The 26,797-nt window shown below is 45.8% G+C and overlaps 1 protein-coding gene across 1 annotated transcript in view; it reads right to left on the minus strand.

Moving 5' to 3' along the window:
- KCNK9 (potassium two pore domain channel subfamily K member 9) overlaps nt 1–23,933 on the minus strand; it is an 86,873-nt gene extending 62,940 nt beyond the window's left edge. The window contains exon 1 of the mRNA XM_053987324.1: nt 23,351–23,933. Coding sequence (XP_053843299.1) covers nt 23,351–23,933 — 583 coding nt within the window. The remainder of the gene's footprint in view (nt 1–23,350) is intronic.
- Between the last annotated feature and the right edge of the window lie 2,864 nt (nt 23,934–26,797).

A 26,797-nucleotide genomic window follows, 5' to 3' on the forward strand; every position in this document is an offset into this window, starting at 1 on the left:
AAAAAAAAAAAAAAAAAAAAAAAACAAAACAGAAAAAAAAAAAACCAATGGAGTTATGCATGGGGAATGAGCCTGATAGTGAATGCTACAGAAAGAAAAAACAGCCTGCAGACCACAAGGCTACATTTTTTCCAGGACTGGCTCAGACCACTCTGCCTCCTACTCTACAAACTACAGATTCTTTCCTTCATGCTTTGTTAAGTACAATGATTTTTATGCTGTTTTCTTCCTGAACCACAAGCCAGCATAAAGAATAACTGATAATAAGCTATCTTTTTGATTATTCTGTTGTATGAGCTGGAGATACTATTAAATAAATGCCATTTATAACCTGTTTGTGGCCACATGAGAGACCAGGCATTTCTCTCATGCAAGAGAGCTTCCACCATGCTCTCATGCAGAAGACCCCCATTACTGCTTAGCACATAATGGGGCATTTCTGGCTCTACCTGATACCAATCAGCTGCACTATTCCAGACCAGCTGCTTCCTCACAGCTCAAAGCACTTTGTAGTGTAAGCACTAACACAGTAGAGCAATAACTTGAGATGATAATTTAGGTTGCTGCTCTTTCTTAAGTGTCTGGATTTTTACAGGCTGTCTACCTTAATTCTCTCTTTCCCATTAAAACCTCTTTAGGGAGAATGAGCATGAATTTGTAAAAGAAAAAAAAAAAATCCAGGAATTTGGAGAACAGTAACAGGTGCATACAGAAATTGAAATAACACATTAGTTCACTGGATTTGAGTTGGACTTCTAAATCCCCAGCCAAGCATCTATATATTATGTGCTCCAAAAATGTAGCAAAAGACAAGGAAAGGATTCATTCTAAGGGTAGACTGCACATGCAGGGGGAGAAGGAGGCACAAATAACTATATCACTTGTAGGAAACTCAAATTATGGGTAGAAGGCACCAAATTATGTGGCACCAGGTACAGAAATGTACATACTTTTTGTCAAGTTTAGAGAGTAAAACTCAAAACCTTTTCTCAGGGGCTTGAAAGATGTGGTTGCCATGACTGTCACAGTATTTTATTCAAATTTTAAAAATCAAGAACCAGTTCAGGGTACAAAAAACCATCAAAGGCTTCCTCCTCATCTGATCACCATTCTACAGCATCCCTGCTCCCTCCCTTCTCCCCTCTCTTGCTGGATCCTTGCTGATAGAATGGCTCATTTTTAACAGCAGAGAAAGTGCTCATTCCCCACCTTCTCCTGCTCCAAGTAACCTCTATTTATGATCCTGGGGATGCCTAATGCGTGTTAAGTGTTGAGTTGAAAAAAGAGTGTTGGTTTGGCTCTGCACACATGCCAAACTGCAGCTGTTGTGACTGGAAGAGCTCAAAAATACATGAAAATTCAAGGAAAAAGAAATTAAACAGCAGAGGCACCAGAAGAGTGCCTCTTGAGCAGCAAAGAGAGCCAGCCCCAAACATGGAGACACATCACCTACAACTCAAATCAGCAACTGCAAGGACACATTGATTTGTCTTTATGGCAGATGGGAGCTGGGAAAGGGAACTTGTTGGGAATACCCTCCTTTTCCTGGGGTATTATGCCCCAGTTCTGGACCCAGGCTCCCAGAGAGTTGTGCCACCTGTTCCAGACCTACTCAATCCCCAGGGCTGAATTGAGTATTGAATTTGATTGTGCTGTTCCACCCACAGCATCTCCAAGTCTAGGAGAAGAGCAAGCACACACCTTGCCCAAGTTCTCAATGAGTCCTGTAACTAACGTGTTCTCTAAAAAGTCCCTTTTCCCTTCACACTTCCATTGCAGTTGGCCATGAGCCACGACAGGGAAAAGCAGCACAGGCAGCAGCACAGAGCCTGTGACAAATCACTGCAGAAGCAACGCAGCCCTGAGATGCCAGTCAGCTCTGCCATCTCCAGACAAAAGCAACAAGGAAGACAAGCACTGAGATACTTCTGTTCCACTTTTGAGTTTGCCCTGGGCACTGCAGACTTTTCATGGACTCACAGAGATTGTTCTCTCCCTTACCAGCAACAGGACTCATCTTTCCAAGCTAGTCAGCCTGGTGTGCCTTTTGCAAAAATAACACCACTAGAGCAACTAACATTTCCTCTTTAACTTTTTGAGTCAAGGTAAAAGCATTCAGCCTGAGGAGTGTGGCTGCCATCATAAAAGGCTGTTGTGCTTTTCAAGGGGCAAAGAGGATCCTTGAAATAGCTGAATACACATAAGCATAGCAAAAGATTTGTAAGTAACTCACACAGTGAGATTTAGAAGGCAGCACATAAACAGGACCAGATTGAGGATCCTGGCAATGCACATCCTAAAAAAAGGTGAAGGGGGCCAGCAGCAAGCCATGGATTTTCCACCCAGGAGCTGAAAAGGAAATTGTAAAGTCCAGGCAGTACAAATTAACCATCTATTTTTGAGCTGCTAAATTTGTTGCAAGCCCTAAAGCTTTTTGCCTGTAACAAAACAGAGCCAGGTGTAGAAAAGGTGAAGAAGCATTGTGCTACAACACCCCAGATGAATTCCAGGGTCCTGATACATTTGGCAGAGCAGCCCCAGGAGAGGTGTGTGTCAGCACATCCAAGACAGCGGCCATGCCATGGTCCTGTCAGGAGACACTGCTGTGCCTTCTAGCTGGCCTCTTTTCAGCATGATGAAAAGATGATGCCACATGCCAGGCAAAACCAGTCATGTGGATGGCTAAAAGTGTCTAACACATGGGGATCACGTGGAGTGAGATGCAAAAGAGCAGCTACACTGGGGAGAATCAAGAACACAGCCAACCCTACCCTCCACCTGCAGGGCTGACAGTGCCCAGCCCAGAAGGCACTCGGTGGAGCATGAGGAACTCTCCATCTCTGCAGAAGATGCTAAGGCAGGTGGGATCATATGAGGAATAGATAAAGAGCCCTTGGCACGAGCCCTGGAGGGGGGCTGGGTGAGAGGGTGACTTTGAGCAATGTGAAAACCTGTCTGCCAGAAGTTGGACTGAGATCCACCAACTCATTCCACACAGCTTCCCAAACAGACACACTTCCTTTTCTTAGAAGCACAGATGCCTATATATATTTAAATCACTGCTCTAGTCAGGGGTTGTACTAGCTGTAAATTTTGAAACTGGGGGGAGGGGAAAGGCACTGAATATTCCAGTATGTAATTTTCTTTTTTTTCCTCTTATTAGATTATACCCTTGTTTAAGAACTAACTGTTCTTTTACTTGGTGTCCTTTTGGCAACCATCTCTACCTAGCAAGACGTGGGTGTGTGCACTCCCTCAAGTTCGCCTGTACTTGCATAGCAAGTTCAGATGAAATACAGCACAGAAATTGTACTCCTGCAGTCCAGGAGCAGGAGTATTTAGAGCAATTAATCACTAAAATGAAGAAAAGGCAATGACTGGCACTGTAGAGGAAGAGAAAAAAAATGTTAACTTAGAGCACTACTGAAACGTGCTCAAAATACACAATCCAGGGAGGAAGCAGCACGTCTGCCTCAGCACTGCACTGATGGCAGCTGAACATCACAGGCACTTTGGAATTGTGTGCTCACCATCAAAATTCTTCTCCGAGGCGGTGCGGCCGCGAGAGCGGATTTGGCCGGTTCCTTCCTCCCCAAGGTAATTCAGCTTTCTCCAGTCACACAAGAAATAGTGACAACATTTAGTGCTCCCCGAGTGTGGTTTAACCTAGAGAACAGCTCCAGAAAGGTTTGTGTGGCCCTGCCCCAGGCTGAAGATAGAAGCATCAGCATGTCTGCTGCACATTGCAGCAGCAGCGCTTCCCTCCTTAGAGGTCTGTTTCGAAACACCCAGAGCTGGAAGGTGGCCACAAATTCAGGTGAAGTCATTAAGAAACCTCTGAGGTTGGAAAATTAGTATTGCAGATTATTGATCAATGGCTTTAATGACATAGGTCTAGAATTTCCATATTATCTAATCCTGCTGAGGCATAACTGTTCCCAAAGCCAAATACCTCTACAGGTCAGAACAGCACAAAGAGTTTTATGACTCTCTTCATCAGAGTTTTAACCCCAAAGATTGCTAGTGTTGGTAATCATTAAAAAGAACTTTGCTACTAATGAGGCTGATGCTAAAAGCAGAGAGCACACAAAACCTATGGGTTCAGGCAAAACACTGCTGGGGTGCTTTGATCCTGCCTGTATTGGAACTTTGTGAGCTGTGTGAACCTCTTATGTTTTATGAGGCCATAATACAGATAGCTGTGCAGTGCAAACAGCCTGGGGACATATGGTAGTGCTTATCTCTGGAGGCTTAAAAAATAAAATACATAGCTTCAGACTCTTTCAGAAAGGACAGTGCATCCTGCATCCAGATCCCTACAATCATACATGACATAAAGAAAACCCTCAGCCAAGTCAAATTACCACCACCAGGGAAGGTCAGTCAAGTTGTGACTGTTCTAAATTGTACTTGCATAAGCTGGGATGTTCTATACCTGCAGGCTACTCCGTCCAGGGGGGATATCTTGGAAAAATCTTTAAAGCAAACCAAGGTCAAGACTTCAATTTTGAGCAGCACAAAACCTCAAGAATGTTCCCCTTTCCTCTCTACTAACTTTTCCTTTTCCCACATCTCCAAGCTTTTTATGACCACACAACCCTGTCCCATCTTTCCCAGTTCTCTTTTCTCATCACCCACTTTCCCATCTGCAATGCCATTTGTGCCAGCTGTGACTACAACTTTTCGGTTTCTTCAAAACACATCTCCAGGCATTTTTTCCCACAGTATCTTGGATGCAAAACATGTCCCTGAACTAACCCACAAGCACAGTATCTTTCTTGGGATAAATTCTTCATCTGATCAGTGATGGTGGCAACTAAGAGCAATTAGCAGAATATAACTATTATTATTTTTTTCTCCCTTCATCCTACTACTTGTTACACTCATTTGTGACCTGCCTCAAAGTAACAGAAATTTTTCTAAAGCATAGACTTACTCCTGTGTTTTACAGGTATTCATCAAGAGAAAATCAATGTGAGTTGGTACCTCATGAGTCAGCAGGCAGAAAGAGCAGTTTCAATGTCTATGTACAAGAGACAGTAGCTTTCATTAATACTCCACTTGCTGACTTACTTCCTCAGGTGTAATAGGAGAGAAAAATCTTCCCAGGGATGTTTGTGTGACAGATAGCTGAAGAAGTAGATTACCAAAGGATCTGGAGTTACCAGGTACCTGTGCTCCTTTTTTTTTATAAACTGTCCTGAAAGTAATATTTTTGTCATGTTCTTTAATGACTTCACACTCCAACCAACCTGTTTTCTAAACCCATATTTGGCAGGTATGAGGTTCCTTGGCTTGGAAAGCAGCCTCCTAAGTGCAAGAGCTACTTTTGAAAATGGAGCTTTAGTTCTGTGGTCTTCTAGACAATATTCAATATACTTTTTCAAAATTACTCTGAATTTTGTCCTGGTAGGGAGCCCAGTGCAGCAGGGCTTGAATCCAAGAACAGGACCAATCATCATGACTGGCTCTCAGTTTCAGTGAGTGGCAAATCAGAAGAAAACTGACATCAAATCCAATTGCACATATATCTGTGCTATTGTCACTGCCAAGTGGTGAGGCACATGATTCAGCACATAGAACTTCACCTTCATCCCAGGTGGGTCTTACAGTCTGTGCTGAATGTGAACCACACCAGCAGCAACCCACTTCAGAGGGCTACATCTAGCAGAGGAATGGCTGCAGCAGGTTGTGATTTTGGAGTGCAAATGCACTCTGGCACCTGGAAGGCCTTAGAAGAGAGCACACAGATACAAAGGACAAGGTTGCATGTAAGGTGGGTGCCTGCACTGAGTTCCCCATGTCAGTGGCCCCCAAACTTTTTGAAGGAACCATCAGTGATGCCAGATTTGGTGTGACTGTCTCACCTCTCCCAACCCATGCTAAACTCCAGTCCATTGCACCACTGCTTCCCTACCCTTTCCTGAAACTACTGTGTTGAAGGGGTCTCACAGCTTGAGCTCAGATGAAACCAGTGGTGGGTGAGAAAGAGGTGGCACTTACACACATAGCAAGGTGACAGCTTCTGCCCTGACATGCCCTGCCATTATTGCTGTCATGGCCATGGCCATTAGCCATGTTGCCACCATGCGACAGCTGGCCTCTGACTCCAATTTCTGTTGCACTGGGACCAAAGGAAAACCAGCAGCCAAAACTGTACCACCTCCATATCCCGAGTGCTGTCATCTCTCTGCCAGGCCCTTGTGCCCAACACAGCCCCCAGACACCTGGAGGCCTGAGCCTTGTGACTGTGCTCAGCTCCAGTTCTCCCAAATCCAAGCCAAGTCCCTCGTACACTATCCATGACTACCTCCTCACTCCCAAACTTAGGAAACATTCTCAACAAATTTTCCCAAATGAATGTCTTGCAGTCTCAGTGAAATGGCATCTTCTAACAAAAAATATTTCATCCCCAGACCTCCATCCAGCTCTGAAAAGCAGCTGTGAAAAGCAGCAACTGATTACATGTGCTGTTGTCCAGCTGGATATATAGAGCAGGTTGATCTTGGCATATGATTTTTCCCCTTGCTAGGACACATGTTTCAGATTGGTAAGTGGACTCAGTCACCAGCCCATTCTCCCTGGCCCCTGCTTTGTTTTTTTCTAGTTATTTTGATCCTCTGCTTCAGTACAACAAAGTAAGAGAGTGGAAATTTTCCACTACCCCAGTGTCTGATCCTGAGCTTGAAGTCTTCATGTGACATGAAGATTGGAGGATGCTTTGCAGCTGAACAGAGACCTCTGTTCAAGCAAAGGTTGGTCCTTCATTAGATCAGCCCACGGGTGAAATGAAAGTGTGGTGACATTAGTGAACACCCTACTAGAAGCAAAGAAAAGACTGCAGACCCACAGATGAGTCACAAAAACTGTCTGTTCCAGTGCTCTAATTACATTGCTCATCCAAGAAAAGCCTCTTTTGGAGCCATTAGGTCAGAATCTGTTCTCCCCTAGCTGTAAATCCCTCATAACTCAGTGAAGTCAATCGATTTGTATTGGTGTAAGCAAAATCAAGCACAGTGCACTTGCATAGCCTTTGATCTTTCTGTCTCTCTCTCTGAACACAAGCCCATAGAATGCCATTAAAGAGACAAGAAACCCAGGCCCCTGGGTCTCGTGCATGCTGCAGGCACTCTGAGTAGTGAGATCAACATCAAGCACTGCAGGGAGGTGGAATAGAAAGCAGAGGAGAGACAAGAACCCTCTGTATCCCCTTCAGGATGAAAGGCTGTGGACCTCCCAGAGGGCCTATGGACACTTGTTAAAGGGTTGGAGCACATCACATTAAAAGAAAATAAATTATCTACCCATCTATCAATCAATCAATCAATCAATCTATATTTCAAGTAATGTTATCTTTCTAGAGGAAAAGCAAACACAGGGAGGCACAGGGAGGAGCTCCTGTGGCTCTCCAGTACATTCAGCACAGCTTTGCTGATACATGGCACTAAAACTCCAGAAGACCAAAGACCGCCAAAACCAAACATTTCTCTTTCAGGAAATCACCTGAGTGTAGGATTCCAAGCAATGGTCCATTTTGTCCTAATAGTTGTTTCCAGCTTCTTCCTCTTCTTCAAAGTCTCTACCAATGTCATGTGCAGGAAATCTTGCCAGCCCCTCCTTGCCAAAGAGCTCTGCACTGTGAATGGAAGCAAAAGTCACCATCCAAAAGACACAGGATGTTCCCTCAATATTAAGTGTATTAGACAGGCAACCAAAGAATGACACTGGGTCACAGGAGCATTTCCTCCTGTTAAATCTCACACAGCTTCTACTGAGATGTGCTCTTCTGGTTAGGAAGAGCATCAACCACCTGCTTAGTCTGCAACCTCAACTCTTGCTTCCTGGATAAATAAGAGTACCAAGTCCTCAGGGGAACAGGAGAAGAGGGAATGCTTACAGCAGCCAAGGGCAGCTTGGCTTGAAGGAATTCAATAAGGAAGCCCACAAGAATAGCTTGAACACTACTGATTGTTTTGGAAGACATGAACAGCAAAGGAAGGCTGTGAGGCAAAGCCTGGAAAACATTAGGATATTTCTGTCTCTCGGATTCCCTCCAAGCAGAAGAGCACGTAAAGAAGACAAAGCTTTTAGAATGCAGAAAGCTGAAAGGCTGTCCCTTCCTCTTGGACATCCTGAACCTAACATTAGTTCTCACAAAATGATTTCTTTAAGTTAGTGGAGGTCACTTAAAAAAAAGGAGTTTTCAAGGAGTTTTTTTCTATTAATGTTGTAACATCAATTAATATATATCGATTTTGTAGATATATTTGTATTTCTTTGGCTCATTTAATGCTCTTTTGGGTTCAAGGGGAAAATCTCTTCTGTTATTTAACATAAATTTCTTCCAGGCCTTCTATCCCAGGCCTTTCCTTCAATACACCATCTCCAAGTTCTGAAATTAGGTCCCCTGGGTTCTACATTTTCCACGGCACTGAAATGTCCACAGTATGATGTAGACAGAGATATCTGTAATGGCTAATATGGAACTGTATTGATTTTGCTGGTTATATGATCTTTGTTTACTTTTTTAAGCCCTGTTTGAGAACATTTTCTATTCCTTTCAGGCTACTGACATATTTTCCATTTGCTACAAGAGCTAATATCGATGCTACACCATGTGTGTGTAAATTTGTTGGGTGAGTAGGAGGAGATGCTTCCTTCAAAATACAGGCTCTCCAGACCACATTTTGCACACATTTATCTTACTTTAAAGTCAACAAATACACCAAAACAACCAAGTTTTGCAGGATTTACAGAGAAAAACTGATTGGAATCTGTTCCAGTCTGTCAGGATCCACCATTTTTTGTCTGTTGGGAAAGCCGTGGGTGTTCTCTCCCACTCCCTGTTGTTGGAAGGGGGTGGGAACACAATACCACATGGGAATAAAAAAGCAGCTTTACGGTGAACTGATATATGAACAGGAATTAACAGGGTGGTGGGAAGGGGATGAATCAGCCAGTCCCAGGGAAGACAAAGAAATTTTTCAGACACTACCCTGGATCTCACCCACTCAGACACAGCATCTTTTCTTGGCCTCTGTGATACATCACTTCTTCCTCTCACAAAAACCTAGTATTGCAGGATCAAGAAAACCTATGAAAATGGCCCTGCTAGGAGCAAATCAACTGATCCTACACCCAGCCAGTGGTGCACAGTCAGTCCATGAGTGCCAAGTCAGCCCAAGGTGTCCAGAACTGCTTCTGCATAAATGAAGTTCAGCCCAGTGCTGAAGTCTAGAAAATATGGAACCCAACAAAAGTTTGGGCATCTGCACTTCCAGAATTAGGGAAGCATTAATTCCAAGCTATGGAAGATAGAAAAAATACATGGTCATTATCTTTGAGGTTGTCTCAACAGCAGGTATCTATGTCACTCTTCTGGTAAAAGACCCAGACTTGAAGGCCATGGAGGGGGAAACAGATTTTGAAATGTGTTGCGGCGCAAATGGAGGCTCTACAAAGGCTTAGAGGGTTCTTCTGGGGAAAAAAAAGTGCATTTGGGCTGAAATCTGTGTGGTAAATTATCTGTTCTCCCCCTGGTGCAGGCAAGTAATTCCTCTCACTTTAATGGACAATTTTATGGCTGCTAATAACATTTGTAGCTTAGATAATGACAAGGATAATCAAATCTCATGCTTGAGGGCATAAACTGATTGCTGCGGGGGTTAGCAACAAAATCGCCATTGCCATATATTGCACAGATGTATTATGGGATAGATTTCCTTCCTCCAAAGCAGAAAGGCATTGGGGTCTGCCAAGATAACAGATTGGATGATTGTCTGTGCCATGGACATTTCTAGTTTGTATGCATGGGATTTAGGGAAAGAGGAGGAACCTCTTTGTTTCAGCATTACAGAATATTCAACCCAAAATGCCAAGTGAGCAGGGCCTGCAAGATGAATATTGATGCCTGTCCTAGCAGAACAGCTCTCTTAAAGCCAAATTCAGCCTTGACCATCACAAAGTCCACTGTCAGACAGTAAATGCTGCTGGACATTCAGCACGGCATTTAGAAACATCCATTGAGTGCATAATCTCAGAAGCTGAGGGTTGGGAAAAAAACTCAATAAACCATTTTACCTGTTTCAGGATGCTCAGTCCATCACATAGGGGTTACTCAACTCAGCAGGCAGCTCCTGTAAAGCAGCTCTCAGCCACCCATTCCTAGGAACACATGGCTAGAGGGGCCTCAAAAGGTAACTGAGCCCTTTCAAAACTGAGGCAGGCTGAAGTATACCAAACCCGTGTGTTTTGGACAATTGTTTGACCACTTCTGACAAATATCCCACTACTGGCACTCAGGAGGTTCCTTACAGATCATGTTACATCTGTTTTCACAGATGCGGATCAACCTACATCTGGGTATGTATGCAGAAAAAACGAATCAATGTCCTCTTTACAACAACCTTTCCCATGTTTGAAGCTGTTATTATTCCCCTCCTTCGTGTATTTCATATAGGCTAAACAATCTCTGTTGACTTCACACTGAATACAGGTTAATTTTTCTTCCAGCATTTTGATTTTTCTCATCCTTCCTTAAAACGCTGTGTGCCCAAAACTGCACTCAGTTTCCAGGCTGAAGCCTTACCACTTTATCAGCATGATGTTGTAGTACTTGCATCTAGTCAGTTTATATAATTTTTTTATATGTGTCTTTGATATTTTCTTCTTCAGTGTAATTCTGTGCACTTGACTTTATTGAATTTCATCATATTGATTCCAGACCATTTCTCCAATCTAACAAAATTGTTTTGTATTCTGCTCCTGCCCTCGCAGTGCTAGCCACCCCTCACAATTAATGTGTGTACTCTCTGTTCTATCAGACAAGCCATTAATGGGAAACTTGAATAGTACCAGCCACAGGATAGACCCCTGTATGACTGCATATGTTATGTTCATCCAATCTGACAGAAAATCAGTGATAAATATTTCTGCATTTTTATCCTATTGTGAAATTATCTGGTGGCAGATTTAGCAGATCTGTGGGTTTGTATTTTCTGCCCCATTTACACCTGCACAGTGTATGTGTGCTTCACACATGTGATAAGCCCAGTCACTGTCCAGCCTCTGGTCCACAGTGTGTGCTCATCCAGATTTTGCACCCACGTTGCAGCTCAACCCAGTCTAGGATTTTCTACTGCAATTATGAGAACCCAGTGCTATTATCATGCCACATATGTAATAAATGTCACAACCAACTGGTTCCCCTCCATCAGCTATCAGCTGGAATAAAAACAACCCAGAGAAGTCCAGTGTGAGTTACTCAAGAAAAACTTGGGGTTGTTCCAGCTTGTCCCTTGTTATCCCCTAGGTACTTTCACACTGATTAACAGCTTGGTCAAATATCTTTCTGAAGATCAGATTTAGGTTGACTGAGCATTAACTGCCCATGTTCTCTCCTGACCCTTTTTTAAAAATAGGCAGCATGTTTGTTTTTCCCTGCAACAGCCACTGGTAGGGCTGTTCAAACAGCAGCCATAAAAAGCTGGTGACACTGCTAACACCGAACAGTTGCTGTTAGAGAAGAGGTTTGATTCTTATCCTGATATTCAGCTGGAGACAGAATTGTAGAATGCACTGATAGTCCCTCAGGGAAGCCCAAACCTTCAAAAAAAAAAAAAAAAAAGGACAAGATAAATGTACATAGATCCCAAGAAAGATCCAAGGCAAACTTCAAACAGCCTGTGTGTGTAGGGAACCATTAAAAATGCAGGACAAGGAGGCCAGTCCATACCTTGCCGCAAGGCAGGACAGAATGCACGGGTCATTCCTGACAGATGCTTGTCCATCCTGTTCTGCAAGACCTAGCAAAGAAGAGCCCAGGGCACCCCCCACCAACACATTTCTGTTTCACAAGTCTCACTGCTAGAAAGGTCTTTTTTCTCTGTCACCACTTTAATGCTTCCTCGCTGTTAACATCTCTCCTTATTCACTGTGCCACACTCAAGGTCTTCAGGAACAGACTTGGAGTTTTGATCAGATTTGAAATGCTCCACAGGCTGGATTCTTGTCAAAGAGACCACGGAAATAGTTTTGAACTCCTCATCATCCCACCTGCAGTCAGGTTCCATCTAGTTATCTAATTCAGGACCACACATGCCCAAGAGCCAGCACCTTTCACCATGCCAGCTATTGCTGGATACTCAGAGCCAAGCTTGCATCCCGTGCCTCCTCCTCTTCAATACCACCAGCCTTTACTGTGTATGATCCATCTTGGGAAAAGAAAAACCTCCTCAAACCTTTAAAAATAAATGTTACACCAAAATGCCAGCAGCATACCAACATCATAAGGATACTGATTTCAAACATCAGACAACAACAGCAATGAAGCAAGTCTGAGACTTTATAAAAATTGTCTCTGGTGCCAGTCCAGCAAGTCAAACCAGACCTGAATGCAACCCACACAGCATAAACTATGACAAGTACAGGAGTGGTACAAGGCCTTCTGAAAGAAGATATAAAAGGGGGTGGATATCTGGGGAGAAAAGAAAAAGTAAGCCATTCTGAATCATACCTCGTGCTTTTCACTCATTAAAGTAAATCTCTTGGATGGGTAGTACATTCAGTAACTGACTTGTAGCACTGCTAATCTGCCTATGTTAGCCTACATCTCTAGGTATCAGCTCATGCTCTCTCCTCTGACTGCCAGAGTGCACTCATTAAGGCAAACACATTGCTGCTGAAGTACTAATTGTTTTGAAAAGTGCCCTTTAAATAACAGGCATTTCACTACTAGGCAGGATGTGTTTTAAGAGATTAAGCCTTTGTTGCCAAAAGACTGGATGATCATTTTTTGTTTGTCAGAGAAAAATACCAGAAATGAACGAAAAAGCTGATAGGGCATCAGTACAGACTGAACAGCAACCACCTCCTTCTTCTTCTTGGGATCTTCATTCCCACATGGAACAACAAAAGAGGGGAGAAACTCCAAAGTAGAGAGGTTGGGAAGATCATTGAATTATCAATATATCAGTTGAAAGGTCAACTGAAGAGTTCACATCAAATCACTGGGATTTCCTGGTGCTTCTAATGGCACAGATCCAGTGTTGCTGTTTTAACTATCAGTTGCCTAGAACCAGCCCTATGTCATTTCTAACACCTTTAAGTAATACTGAAAAAAAATACCAAACAAGGGAAGGGAAGGGAAGGGAAGGCAAGGGAAGGGAAGGGAGAAGGGAGAAGGGAGAAGGGAGAAGGGGAGACCCCACACAAACCAAAAAACAAAGACATATTTGGTGTCCACAAGCAAGCGAACAATAGATCAGGAACTTTTTTAGAGGCCATGTCAAAGTGATGGTGAGTAGATAACTTTAATGTTGGAAGAGACTTTCACTCCCCAAATGTTGATCTCCAGACTACCACATCCCAAAATACAGGGTTTTTTTCCTCTTTGGCAGTCTGAGGCAATCCAGTTTTTTTGAAAGCTTAGTATATGTGATGATCCTGAATAATGCTGAAAGAGGATCCTTCTATTGTTCCTAGTTCTCAGCAGAAAATACAATATGTTTTATTCTGTAAGGAACTCTTCTAAAATTCATGGTTTACTCTGGAAGCCCAAGAAATCCCCAAAGGCCAGAAAAAATGTGAGCAAGCATTGAGACTTCAAGTCACCTCTAAAAGTATGAGATATTTTTCTGATGCAAGATTGTAATGGAGAGCTCAATTATCGTTATTTCATGAACTGTTTTTAAATATTCTTGATGCAGTATCTTACATGACACAGCCTGCATGCAGAGCCTTATGGTCAGGGCTCTACATCCTTCCTGGTGCTGGAATTCATTTTATTGCAGTACAGTATTTTATATGTATCCAGAGCAAAGTTAAATTAAGCACCAAACTGCAGATTTTTTAGAAATTATTACTGCTGCAAACACTGTTTGCACTGAGTGAAGTCAGCCTTGTTTCACCATAACAGTTCAAACTACTAACAACAGCAACTGTTCATTAGTTCAAGTAATGGAGATATATACCTTTGAAACAGGAATATTTGACACCTTTTCCTACTGTGTCTGGTCCTGAGAAGTTCCATATGGGTGTGAAATGCAGCAGAGTGACAAATCAAAGCTCAAGTGGTTTAGGTTTGTTACATTTAATTTCTGACACAGTTCCCATGGCCTGTGTTGGTTTAAACATAGGAGGAGGACATCCTCTCCAGAGGACATCAAAAGAAAAGAGGGTGGAAGAAATAAAATATTCTATCTCCACCCAAAACACCCCCATAATGAGTTAATGGTAGCTGAAATTGCTGACCTTGCCAATTGCCTTGGGAGTGGATCTCTTTATTTCTACCTTCCCTTCAATATGTCAAGAATATCCCTAAATTGGGAGTCTATGAGCATTTCCTTAGAGCTAATCTCCTGCACTACACAATTAGAGAGAGCTGTAGCAGATTTCATTCATCAATGTTTGCCCTCAAGCTCTCTGTGAAATTTTTCTGCTTGAGAAGGAATGTTCTCTTCTATGATGGGAAAGCAAGGAGACAATCAGCTTCCCATCAGATATATTTTAACCCCACTACTTGCCTTGCTTTTCTCTGAAGCTCTTTTTTCCTTCTGGTGCAGTGAATTGAAAGGACAAAGCAGTTTGCTCCCTCCTAATCATCCTAATAAGTAACAAATACATGAGCCCTTAATAGAGAGATTCCTTTCACTGGCATGCCCTAATCACCTCCATAATGAAAGCAGTTAAAGAGGATATTGAACCCTTTAACCAGCTGATAACTGCCTAAGCCTCCTGTGGCAATTGGCCAGGTATTAAAAAAATAGTCATTGAACTCCTTAAAAAGAAAAAAAACTGCTAAGAAACTTCAGGGATGCTTCCCCTGAAACAGAAAAAATATAACTGCACATTATACTTAAGGAAAAAAGAAGCATCTCAGTGGATCGGAAGATGATAGACCAGAAGAAGTTGTTAACTGTCTGGGAGTCATGAAAGTAAGGAAAACACACAAACAGCAAGAAAAGAACCACACACTACCAAAAAAAATAGAATAAAAACATCAACAGTCTTCCTTGATATTTCTTTTTGCTCAAGTTTGTGGTATGCAGTAGACAGGTAACTTCAGCCTTTTGCTTTCAATTAAAAATGCACGAATCGGTATAAATGTCAAGTCAACTTCATGACTAAAAATAAGTAAATCTGAAAACTGCTTTTAGATATATTTTCCATTAGTTGGTTTGCTATAGAATGTACTTCCTTGCATTGGAGAATTCTTGTCAAATAATGGCCTGATCCAAAATAACAGTGACTCAAAATATTTTCTCTGTTCCTTATAATAAACCTTGGATCAGGCTTTTGGGGTTTTCATTTTTTGGGGTTTTTTTTGGTTTTTTGTTTGTTTGTTTGTTTGGTTTTTTTTGTTTTTTTTTTTTTTTTTGCCAAATATTCTTTTATAGAGGAGGTGTCCATAGACACTCTCACTTTAATCAAAGGAAGTGCTCTAGCTACAACACCAAGAATATCAATTTTAGTTGCAGCTAATCAAGTCAGAGATACCTGGTGGGTATAGGTAGCATGGTAACTACCTAAAATCAGCAGATTCCACGGACTATAATCCTGAGAAAATAACAAATTATAGCTAATTTGCATTTGCATTGCAGCAATGCCCATGGGTGAAATTTCTGAAGGAGTCCATGACTTCATCCAAATTATCCAAAAAGAGGAGAATAGGCCTGCTACACAAAGCAAACATCTGTTGCAAGTCCACAGTAAACTCTTAGTTCAACTTACAGGCATCAAGGACTCATTAATTCTGCATCACCAGTAAATGTCCTTGCTAGTATTTGTAGAGGGGAAGGGGATCTTTCGTGTGGCCTCTAACTATATCCAGCCAAGGATCTTCAGTAAAATCCATAGCAAGTGGATACCTGATAGCCTAAAGAGCCTTTGACAGAAGACACACAGTAATAACAGAGATAATTAGCCAGAATAGCACATGAACCTTCATGAAATAAAGCTCCAGGTTCTGCTATTACTGCATGTCAGAAGACCTAGGCTGCAGGGGTTTGCCAGTATCACCTTGGACTCCTTGTGGATCTCTGCCTTTGGTTCATCTCCGCTGTTCAATCTGGCTGTAAACTCATGCCAAGTCATCCAAAAGAGAGAGAAGTGAGCAGTTTGGCAATTAGAAATAGCGCCCAACCTGAATCTTCAGAAAGTCATTTTCTCTTCTTGTTTCTAAACTGAGTATTATTTTTACACAGAAGTGTTGTGAAGATGAATCACCTAATGTCAGTACAGCATTCTGAATATAAAGTTCTGAGCAGCTCCAGCTCAAAGCCGTGAGAAAGGATTTCAGCATTTTTGGGGGAATATGCTCCGACACCAAAGGAACTGAGCATCTCAGCTCACATGGCATTCGAGGAAACACAACAGCATTCTTGGCTGTCCTTCGTGCCAGACCAGCAGCATCTGTCCCAAAACTCATGGTGTCCAACAGGGAAGCTCTCCATTAATCAGTTTTCCTTTGGTCAAGCCTCATAGTTGTGAAGCTGTCCCAAGAAAAAGCAAAAGGTTTTTATTATTTTTATTTGAAGCAGGCATAAGCCCACTGCCAACAGCTAAATTTCTTTCCTTATTAGTCAAAAAACACCTCTTTCACTCCCAGTTCTGCCCTGTGAACGTCTGCTTGCCATCCTTGTACCAGCAGGATCATCATCTCCTTCAGCTAACTTCTTTCCCAAAACACTTACCAACACGTCTAGCTTCTAACCCTGACTGTGGGCAAACACAGATATTTCTATTCTGACACTTGCAAGGGTCCATAAATGGGTTTACTGGCTAGAAAAATAATCAATAAGCAAAAAAAGTGGACATAAACAGGACAAAGAATTTCAAATATCTTGTTTTCTTTTTCCTCAAGAAAAACAAGTTAACCCAAGAACTACTAGGTCTCAAGAAGTAGGGGAAAAAAGGACGATTCAGAAAATCATAGAACATATGGCTGATAAAGACTTCAAGAGGTCAGCCAGTCCATTTTCCTTCCCAAAGTCAAAAGGAGCTGCAACTTATTCATTCCTGGGAAATTTTTGTGTTATCTCTTTTTAAAGCAGTCTCTTAGGCAGTGTCTACCTGCACACAACCCTCCTCATGACAGGGAAGAGTTTTCTTCGTGGTTCAACTAAATCTCACTTGCTTCAGGTAAAGAAAGAAGTTATGAGTAGTTAGGAGGAAGTGAAAGAGCACCAAATCCTAAAAAACTACAAGAGACTAATTTCTCCAGTGTTGTTATATTAAAGAAATCTTCAGACAACTACACCTATCTCAGTGGCCAGAGGTTTCTCAACATTTTCCCAAAACTGTTTTCCAACTCTTACTATTATGTTTACACTGCCAATAAGCCATACTGTGGGAAGTTGCAGCTCAACAAAATTCTGAGCTGTAATTTTTCTAGTTTATCAGTGATTTTTAAAAAGCTTTTGCCAAAGTGCCTCTGGCAGGAATCTGAGGTATCATTGCAAAACCAGTTTTCAAGAACTCTAGAACTTTATCCACAAACATGAGCAAAGTAGCCTCAAAGTCTCCTTTGTTGGCAGAACACTTTTCTGTATTTTTTCTAATTTTCCTCAGACAAAGAATATAGTGTGAAACAATCTTCCAGACTATTCTAGTTTTGCAGGGGAGAAAAAAATCCTACACACAGTCCATCTTCATGGGGTTCACTGTAGCAGACCTCCTTCTTGCTTTGGAGATACCACCAGCAGATAGTCAGGTCCTCATCATCCAGTATTCTCCACTAAAGCTTCAGATGGCATGAATGAAGTGATTTGTTACTTCAATGTATCTACAAGCATTTGTCTCACCAGAAAATCTGGCTCTCTGCTTTCACCTGAATTCATTAATAATTGATTGGCTCAATCTACTCTGTTCTTCTTTGGGTTTTTAACAAGATATGACCTTCATGGTCCTGACAAGTCATGAATGCCACAGTTAATTGACCAAAACATTTGTGTCTTTACTCTTAATCTCTTCCCTTACATGCCTTATATTCTTCCTTTCTTTTCTTTCTTTCTTTCCATTGCAGATTGTCCATCTGCCACAATTCCCTATTCAAACCTTTTCAATGGAATGGCTCTAAATATTACCATCCATCAAAAACAAAGAGCAGACTCAAAACACCAGAGGTTAGTATTAAAAGAGGAACAACAGATAAAATAATTCACTTGTGAGAACACTTCAATCTTTTTCTAACCCAAATTAGAAACATCACTGTCCTACCAAGTTGGTGTTTTTACACCCTTTGTATGGAAGGGTAAAATGATGCAGACAAAGAACACAGAGACTCAACCGCTATCCCAAAATGGATTTAAGCATGTGTTTGCTTAGTTCATTAATGCAGGTTCAAACTCCCTGTCAGGACACCATCTGCCAGAAGTATGAAATGTCCTCATCTGGATGCAGACAGCTCCTGAGTGTTTGGCTACTCAGCAGCCAACCAGCTGTCAATAGGTGGATGTTCCATTCACCATTACAGGTATTGCACGACATTCTTTAAAAAAGTATTTTATCTGAATAGTTCACTCACTGCTTATAACAGGTTGTGAAAACAGAGGCCTAAAAGCTAGAAAAAGAGACTCATAATTCACAGCACTGACTGCCTTAACTTTGCTCCCCTTACAGTCACTTCTCAGGAAAAAATAAATTAATAACAATTTTCAATCTGTTTGTTGTTTCAGTTCATTTTAGGGTGACACAAGCAGCTTTCAGTTCTTTACATTCTGCACAAGCCTCCAGAAATATTGAGTGTTTACTAGAGTTTGGTGATGTTAAATCAAGTACAACTATCACCCTTTAAGGCCTAAATGATAAAGTGATATCCATACCAATAACACATTTTGACAGTGTTGACACCTGCTACAGAGAAGCAGTTTAATGACCTATAGAAAAGGGCATTAAAACTTGCTAGAAATCCTAGAAATAACCCTTTATTTTTGGAAGGTTGTGTTTTCATTCATAGTATCAAGCCTTTTGATGAACTCTGTGGCATATTCTACAGCGTATCTTGTAAAAGACAAATAGCTGGATGAAGAACTTCATTAAACCACTCTTTTTCATCATTTTGACTGTGTGAGTGGAAATGGATAGGAATTCATAGTAGCTCACTCTGAAACAAGAACAATCCTGAAATGAATGCAGCACCTGGTGAGAGCCAAGAAAAGCTTATTAGCTGTTTTTTTTTTTTTTTAATCACCTAAAAACTTTTACACAATTCAAGCACAGCCAAAACTTTGTAGAACTGGGGGAGAATAAGGGGAGGGGGAGAGGATTTTCTGTTAATTGATTTTAAGAGCAGACTCATCGAGTGTTGTAGCATCTGCTGTTGTCAACTCTTCCATTGTGATGTTGGTTTAAAAGAAAAAGAAAAAGCAAAAAGAAAAGGAAGGAAAGAAAGAACAAGAACATTGCACCTGAGGAATAGAAACACATGTTTTGCCCCAGGTTAAAAAAAAAAAAAAAAAAAAAAAAAAAAAAAAAAAAAAACCTGTTTCCATATACTTGATTGGCTCTCACTTTTTTATTTAATACTCAGCTTAACAAGTGAGCAACAACCACCCACCAATAAAACCTAAATACCATAGATTAGAGGAAATGAGAGACTTGACCAAATCTCAGTGCTTTGCCTCACACAGGAGATTTTCAGGTTTTCATGGTCCCTTCCAAACAGGTCTTTAATGATATGTGTCCACGGGAAGCAACAAGCTGCAGAGCTTGACCGAGGAGGGGAGTCCGGAGCTGCAGCGACGGACGGGAGCCGAACCGTCAGCAGCACAGCCCGAGGGCTCCGCCGGAGCTGTCCCTCCAGAACCACGGACTGGGGACACTGCCGGAGCTGTCCCTCCAGCACCACGGACTGGGGACACTGCCGGAGCTGTCCCTCCAGAACCACGGACTGGGGACACTGCCGGAGCTGTCCCTCCAGCACCGCGGACTGGGGACACTGCCGGAGTTGTCCCTCCAGCACCGCGGACTGGGGACACTGCCGGAGCTGTCCCTCCAGCACCGCGGACTGGGGACACTGCCGGAGCTGTCCCTCCAGCACCACGGACTGGGGACACTGCCGGAGCTGTCCCTCCAGCACCGCGGACTGGGGACGCTGCCGGAGATGTCCCTCCAGAACGATGAACTGGAAACACTGCCGGAGCTGTCCCTCCAGAACGATGAACTGGGGACACTGCCGGAGCTGTCCCTCCACAACCACGGACTGGGGACACTGCCGGAGCTGTCCCTCCAGAACGATGAACTGGGGACACTGTCGGAGTTGTCCCGCCAGCACCGCGGACTCCGGACACTGCCGGAGCTGTCCCTCCAGAACGATGGACTGGGAACACTGCCGGAGCTGTCCCTCCAGAACGATGGACTGGGGACACTGCCGGAGCTGTCCTTCAGCACCAGAGCTGTCCCTCCAGCACCACGGACTGGGGACACTGCCGGAGCTGTCCCTCCAGCACCACGGACTGGGGACACTGCCGGAGTTGTCCCTTCAGCACCAGAGCTGTCCCTTCAGCCCCACGTCTCAGGGGCATTGGGGCACCTGTTCCATGGTCTGGGGACACTGTTGGACCAGTCTCCTGGCAGTGGAAGGGAAGCGCCAGCCTCTTCCCGGATACTGATGGGCCATAGCCAACCATAAACACCTTTGATTAAATTAAAGCCACAGTAGTTGAAATCAGCACAGCAAAGAGGTAATCGCTCCAGACATGTTGCTAGCCTGGCAATATCACAGAGTACAATTAAGTTAGACATAAATTAGTCTGCAACCATATGCATATTGCTCGACTTTGTGGTCCGCTGATTCCTATCACTGTTTTGTCTGAAGGGGCGTTTTGTGGAGATAGAGGTACCCTTCCAGATTAGGCAAGGTCTTTGTTCATTCTCTTTTAAAGGTCAGCCTGCAATGATATTTAAGACACACTTTTGCATGAGTATATATTGAGTACAGCAGGTTCACCAATGCACACCCCACTGTATGTGCTTCTGGAAGTCTGTCCAGAAGGTTTTAGAGGGAGAAAGATGTATATGAGAGCAGACACACAGATTTGAAAATAAATAACCAGCACAAAATATTAATATGAGCATTTTAGATCACTCTCCTGTACAAGAAACATAGATAAGAACTCTTATTTTTCTAAGAACTTAAATGGGGTTTTTTCCATCCATGAGACAAATTAGTTAGGATAAATAAGAAATTAAAGGAAAGTCTTCCATGCTTAATTTTACAGATTAGCAGTAAATCAGATAACATCATGAAGCCACTTTAGTACTGAAGAGATGGTACAAAAAATAGAATTGCATTTGGCAAGATGCAGAGAGCAACTATTAATAAACTTTTGAAAGATGGATCAGATATCCTCCCAGAGCACAGCTTCCCAAGTGAACAATTGTTACAGAGTGTCTGTAACTTTCTGCACCATTCTTTATTATCAGTCTTCCTCCCAGTGGTTCCCTGTTGCTATACACATTTTTAAATTTAAACAATTCATACATCCCAAAGCTCCTCTGCTTACAGAAATGCATTTTGTCCTCTGCATGCTGAGGTACTCCGAGCTTCCTAAAGAAATCCCAGCCCTCTGAAGGAGGAAATGCTACAATTTCCCATGCAGGTTGTACTTGTTTATGGGTACAATACCATCAAAACAGCAAACTACTGTACAAACATCCCTTTCTACCTGTTACCAACAGAGCTTAAGAATGCAGCAAGTATTGCAGGCAGCTCCTAGGCAGGAGTACAGGGCACCATGAGTACACAGGCATGTGTGTGGAAGACTTGTTGTAACACAGAGGAGCACAACAGAGCAGTATTCACGTAGCACACACAAGTGGCAAGAGACAGGCTGAGGAAGAGAGACTCAGTGGTCAAAGGAGGAAAGTTCTGACTTGTAACGAACAGCGGGAAATACAAATCATCAGCCAAAGTTGCATTCTACTTTATATTCTCGAACCTGATAATATATGCATTTGTATTAATAGATCTAATAACAGAAAGGAAGAGGAAATTAACCCTTAAACATCTTATCTTTGTAAGGGCAAATAGGCTTTATACTGTCAGATGGTCTTTCAAAGGAAATTTTTTACTGCCCCAGGTAGAATATAGTCAAATACAAACATAAGCAGACAATTTTCAAAGGACAGTGGACAGCATGTTCTGCTGAAAACTCAGTATCTTCCGGTGGCAGTGTGAAAATTTCTTGTAACAATCCCTACATGGCAAAAAGACCAAGTCCTTCTGTATTAATAAGAGAGCTAATTTCATGTCCTGTTATGTATAATGCACTATTCAAACAACCACTGAGTTAGAGAGGTCTTTTCAGACCTCTACAGATATTAGGAGTTCTGGGAGAAAAACATTATTAGGTGGCTTTAGTAAACCCACCTTAAGGAACACAAAACCAGCATGAGTAAACCTGCTCATCCAGCCAAAGCCAGAGTTGTAGCACAGTTCTGTGTGCACTCCACAGCCTCTAATCACCGCGGTATTTATTTTTATGGCAGAGAAGCAAACTTTGTGACAAATTCTCGGCTTTAGCTGTGGGAAGCAGGGAAGTACAAAATGACAGCCTGTGGCTTTGTCCACTGACTCCCCCTTAACTGTCCTGGTAAGCAGCACATCTGGGAAGCTGGGCAGCATGGATGTGACAGCAGGCATCATTTAGCCTGTCAGACTATGTGCCCACAAAGGGAAAATGCAGACTGTGACCTGTTGTCACATCAGATGCTCCAGTTGCAATAAAAACTCCAGGAACACATTGTCAGTGCCCAGGGTTTGAGCCCAGCTGTGGGAACCACCACCACTGCCCTTGCCAACTCCAAAACAAAGTTTGCAAAAGCAGGTCTATCCATGCCTGGCTACATTAAGGGCTTTCCCAGCTGATCCAGTTCCCATGCCCTCATCATTTTCATTCTCCTCCAGCTGCTTTTTGCCTAAGTTTTCCCCGTGTCTCTTAAGGTGGAAGAAGGAGTGCGACAACAGGGCCCTCTTCCTGAGGGGAACCCCAGGAGTGTCACTCTGCCTCTTCCCTCTTCCTCCCTCTTCCTCTCCATCCAAGCCACAGCACAATGGTAGCCACCTGGCCAGTGCCAATGCCCTTAACCAAACCAGCCCCACTCTTCTCCAGTCACACACAAGAGACAGAGGATCCATCTCCAGGAGAAGAGGTGTGGGACACCGTCAAGTCCAACAAGTGCCCAAGAAGAGCATTAAATTACGTAAAACGGGAGGGAAGAAGACTCGTCCAGCACAGACACCTTTGCATGCCAGAGCCTCCCTGCCCCTCTCCCTTTTTTCCAGCCCGGGAAGTTTTTGTCCCAGCCCCGGCCCTGGCCCTACAGGGCCTCCCCGAGGGGAGTCACTCACCGATAGTCGTGATGACCGTGATGGCAAAGTAGAAGGAGCCGGCGAATTTCCACTGGACTCCAGCGCGGTGCGGCTCGGACTGCATGATCACCAACTCCAGCTGCCGGTAGTCCTCGCTGGTGATGTTGTACTTTCCTTTGAGCCGGATCTCCTCGGCTTTGAGTTTCTCCTCCTCCCGCATCTCGTTGTCGGACTCCAGGGCATCAAAGACGGCAGCCCCGACCAGCAGGTAGGTGAACGTGCAGATGATGAGGGACAGGGTCCGCACGTTCTGCCTCTTCATGGCCGCCAGCAAGGGGCGAGTGAGGGGACCATGTCCCCCCCTGGCCGCCCGGGGTTCCGACAGGCCGCAGCAGCTACAGCAGGGGAGCAGCTGCCGGGGGGGCCGGCGGCGCCCGCCGCCGCTGCCGCTGCTCCGGGGCAGCTTGTGCTGCGGCGGCGGTCGCTCCCCGCCCGCCTGCTCGGGCTCCTGGGAAGAAGAGAGGCACAGGAGGCTGCTGGAGCGCCGGGACCAGGTGCCCTGAAGCCGGGAAACTCTGCGCAGGACCTGCCCAAACCAAGCCGTCCCAGTGCGCAGGGCCATCCAGGGCACCCCCTGCTCCTCCCCAGCACCGAGGCCAGGGGCAGGGGGTCCCCGCCGAGGGGCCGACGGCCCCGGTACGGAGTCCTGCGGCGGGCGGGTCCCCCCGCGAAGTTGGCGCGGCGGCGCGGGGAAGGGTCGCCCGCAGCCCGGGCGGGGCGCGGCGGGGAGGCGGAGGCCGCCGCCGTCCCAAGTTTCTTCAGGCGGAGCGGCGGGGCCGGGGGGAGCCGGGCGGCGGGAGCGCGCCCATCCGCGGAGGAGGAGCGGGGAGAGGGGAGGAGGGCTCCCGAGCTCCGTCCGTCGGGGACCCGACCCGCCCCGGCCCCGGCTGCCTGCGGGAGCGCCGGCCGGGAGGGTCGGGACGGGCTAGGCGCTCTATTCCTTCCGCCGCGGTGCGCGGAGGGCGGCGGGGAGCCGGGCAGCTGCTGCCTCTGCTGCTGCTGCTGCCTCTGCTGCTGCTGCTGCAGGTGGCCGCGGCGTGGGCAGCGGAGCGGCGTCCGGCGCGGCGAAGGCGGCGGCGGCGGCGGTGTCAGGCGGCGGGCGCGGGGCCGGGGGCAGCATCCCCGGGCGCGCCGGGCCGCGCCGCCGCTCGGGCGGGAGGCGGGGGCGCCGGGCCGGCGGCGTGGCCCTGGCGGCGGGGAGCCGGCGCTCCGCGAGCGGGAGAAGCGGCGCGGAGCCGCCCCGGCCGGCGGGCGGGGAGGCGGCGGCGGCAGCCGCGCACCGAGCACCTGCCCGGGGCAGCGGCGGGGCGGGACGGCGGCGGGCGCTGGCTCCGGCCGCGGACTGCCGGGAAGAGAGAAGAATCTCCGGCGGCTTCCCCGGGGAGCGCGTGAGGGCAGCTCGGCCCCAGGCGGACACAAAGACGGAGACGAGAAGAAAAATAAGACCAAAAAAAAAAAAAAAATTAAAAAAGAAAAAAAAAGAAAAGGAGGGAAAAATGGAAGGGTACTTTCACGGCTGCTACCCCGGCGGTCGGGGTCGGGGCTGCTTGATTTAGGATGGTTTTAGAACAAAGCCGTTAAGAAAAAGAGCAACCGTCCTCCTCCTCCTTCTCCCGGGCTCTTGACATCATCTCGGGGAGAAGAGAGCCCGCGCCCCGCAGCCATCGCCTGCGCGTGTGTGTGCGGGCGTGTGTGCGGGTGTGTGCGGGTGTGTGTGTGTGTATGTGCCCGTGCCCGTGCCCGCTCCGGCGCGGGAGGCGGGATGCGGGAGGCGGGATGCGGAGCCCGCCCCGGCCCGCCGCGGGGAGCGCCTTAACCCACTCGGCGCCGCCCCGGCAGGGAGCGGCCGCGGAGCTCCCCCGGTGCGGCTGCGGCTCCCGCCCCCCTTCCCCGGGCTCGGCCACGCCCCGGCCGCCGAGCGGGGCCGGGTGGCGGCGGGGAGGGCTTGTGCCGTCCCGGCAGGGACAGCCCGGAGCCGGTCCCACCCTCGAGCCGCGCGTAGCGGCCGGGACGGGTTTGTGCCACCTCCGCCGCCCCAGGGGACAGCGGCTCCGCGGCCCCACGCACAGCTCTACCGCACCGCGGCTCCGCGCACCGCCGCCCCTCCACAGACCGCCACGTACAGCCCCGCACGCCACCGACACACACAGGCAGAGCCATGCACACCCCGAGCTTCACACACCATCGCCCTGCACATCCCGCGTTGCACACCACCGAACGCGCGCACACACACACACAGCCCTACACACCCCGAGCGACACACACCGTGGCCCTCATGCACACACCTGCACAGCCCTACACACCCCAAGCGTCACACCCCACAGTCACACACACCACAGTCACTCACCACACCTGCACGTCGTGTGCTGATACTCCATGCACACAGAAATCCACACATCGCAGTTCCACTCAGGCACCCCCCACACACACTGACCTCGGCACACCACAGCCCCACACATCAAAATTCCCTCAAGGTCCCCACCCAAATGTGCCACAGCCCTCATCACACACTCCAAAACCTGCCCACACCACAGCCCTCCACACAGCAAAGCCCCTTCCCCACTCTCAGTGTCTCCCCCAAAACACAGGCACACACTCAGACCCATGTCAGAGGTGGAACTGGATGATGTTTAATGTTCCTTCCAACCGAAACCACTATGTGATTCTATGCTCATTACATACAACCTCCATACACGCAGCAAAATATTCCCAATGGTTCAGAGGAGCCAGCCTGGCTCCACACGGTCCATCTCCAGCCCCACGGCTCCTGAGTCACCACCCTGTGGAGGCTGCAATCCCTCAGGTCCTCTAGCCTGCCTTCTCATTCACCAGGTTTCCAGCAGCAGGTGTTACCACAGGAGCCTGAGGCTGCTTTTATGTACTCCCCGAGACAAAGCTGACCCTGCTGGTGTTGCCTCGCTCATAATTGTAGGCATCCTCCTGCATTAGATCTTTTCAGACTTACCCAGTGAAGGCTGAGCTGGTCCTGATTTCTCTGAGCCTCAGATTACATTCCCTGGGTTTAGGTCTTTCTCAAATCCTAGGACCACAGGGCTCATTACTGTAATTCTCCATCCATAAAAGCAACTCTGTTTGTCTCACTCCTGGCTATACATTGTCTAAAGCCTTTGGATACCCTTCCTGAGATATGAGGAGGCAAAGGGATCACCTCAGTGCCTTGTAGGTGGATCAGATCAGAAGTCAATCTCCAAGACTGAAGCCCTCTGAAATGTGCACCCCAAGCTGAATGGATGAAACTGGTCACAGGGCCCTTCGGGAGACTCCTGGATGCAGGGAGGAGGAAGAATTCATTTCATCAATTCAGCAAACAAGAGTTCACCCAGGGCAAATTCTGAATCACATCACCTGAGAGTTACCAGAATTGTTACAGCACGACATGGAGCAAGGTCTCACCTGCCAAAAGAA

The sequence above is a fragment of the Vidua macroura genome, chromosome 1, assembly GCF_024509145.1.
Source record: "Vidua macroura isolate BioBank_ID:100142 chromosome 1, ASM2450914v1, whole genome shotgun sequence".
Classification (NCBI taxonomy): Eukaryota; Metazoa; Chordata; class Aves; order Passeriformes; family Viduidae; genus Vidua; species Vidua macroura.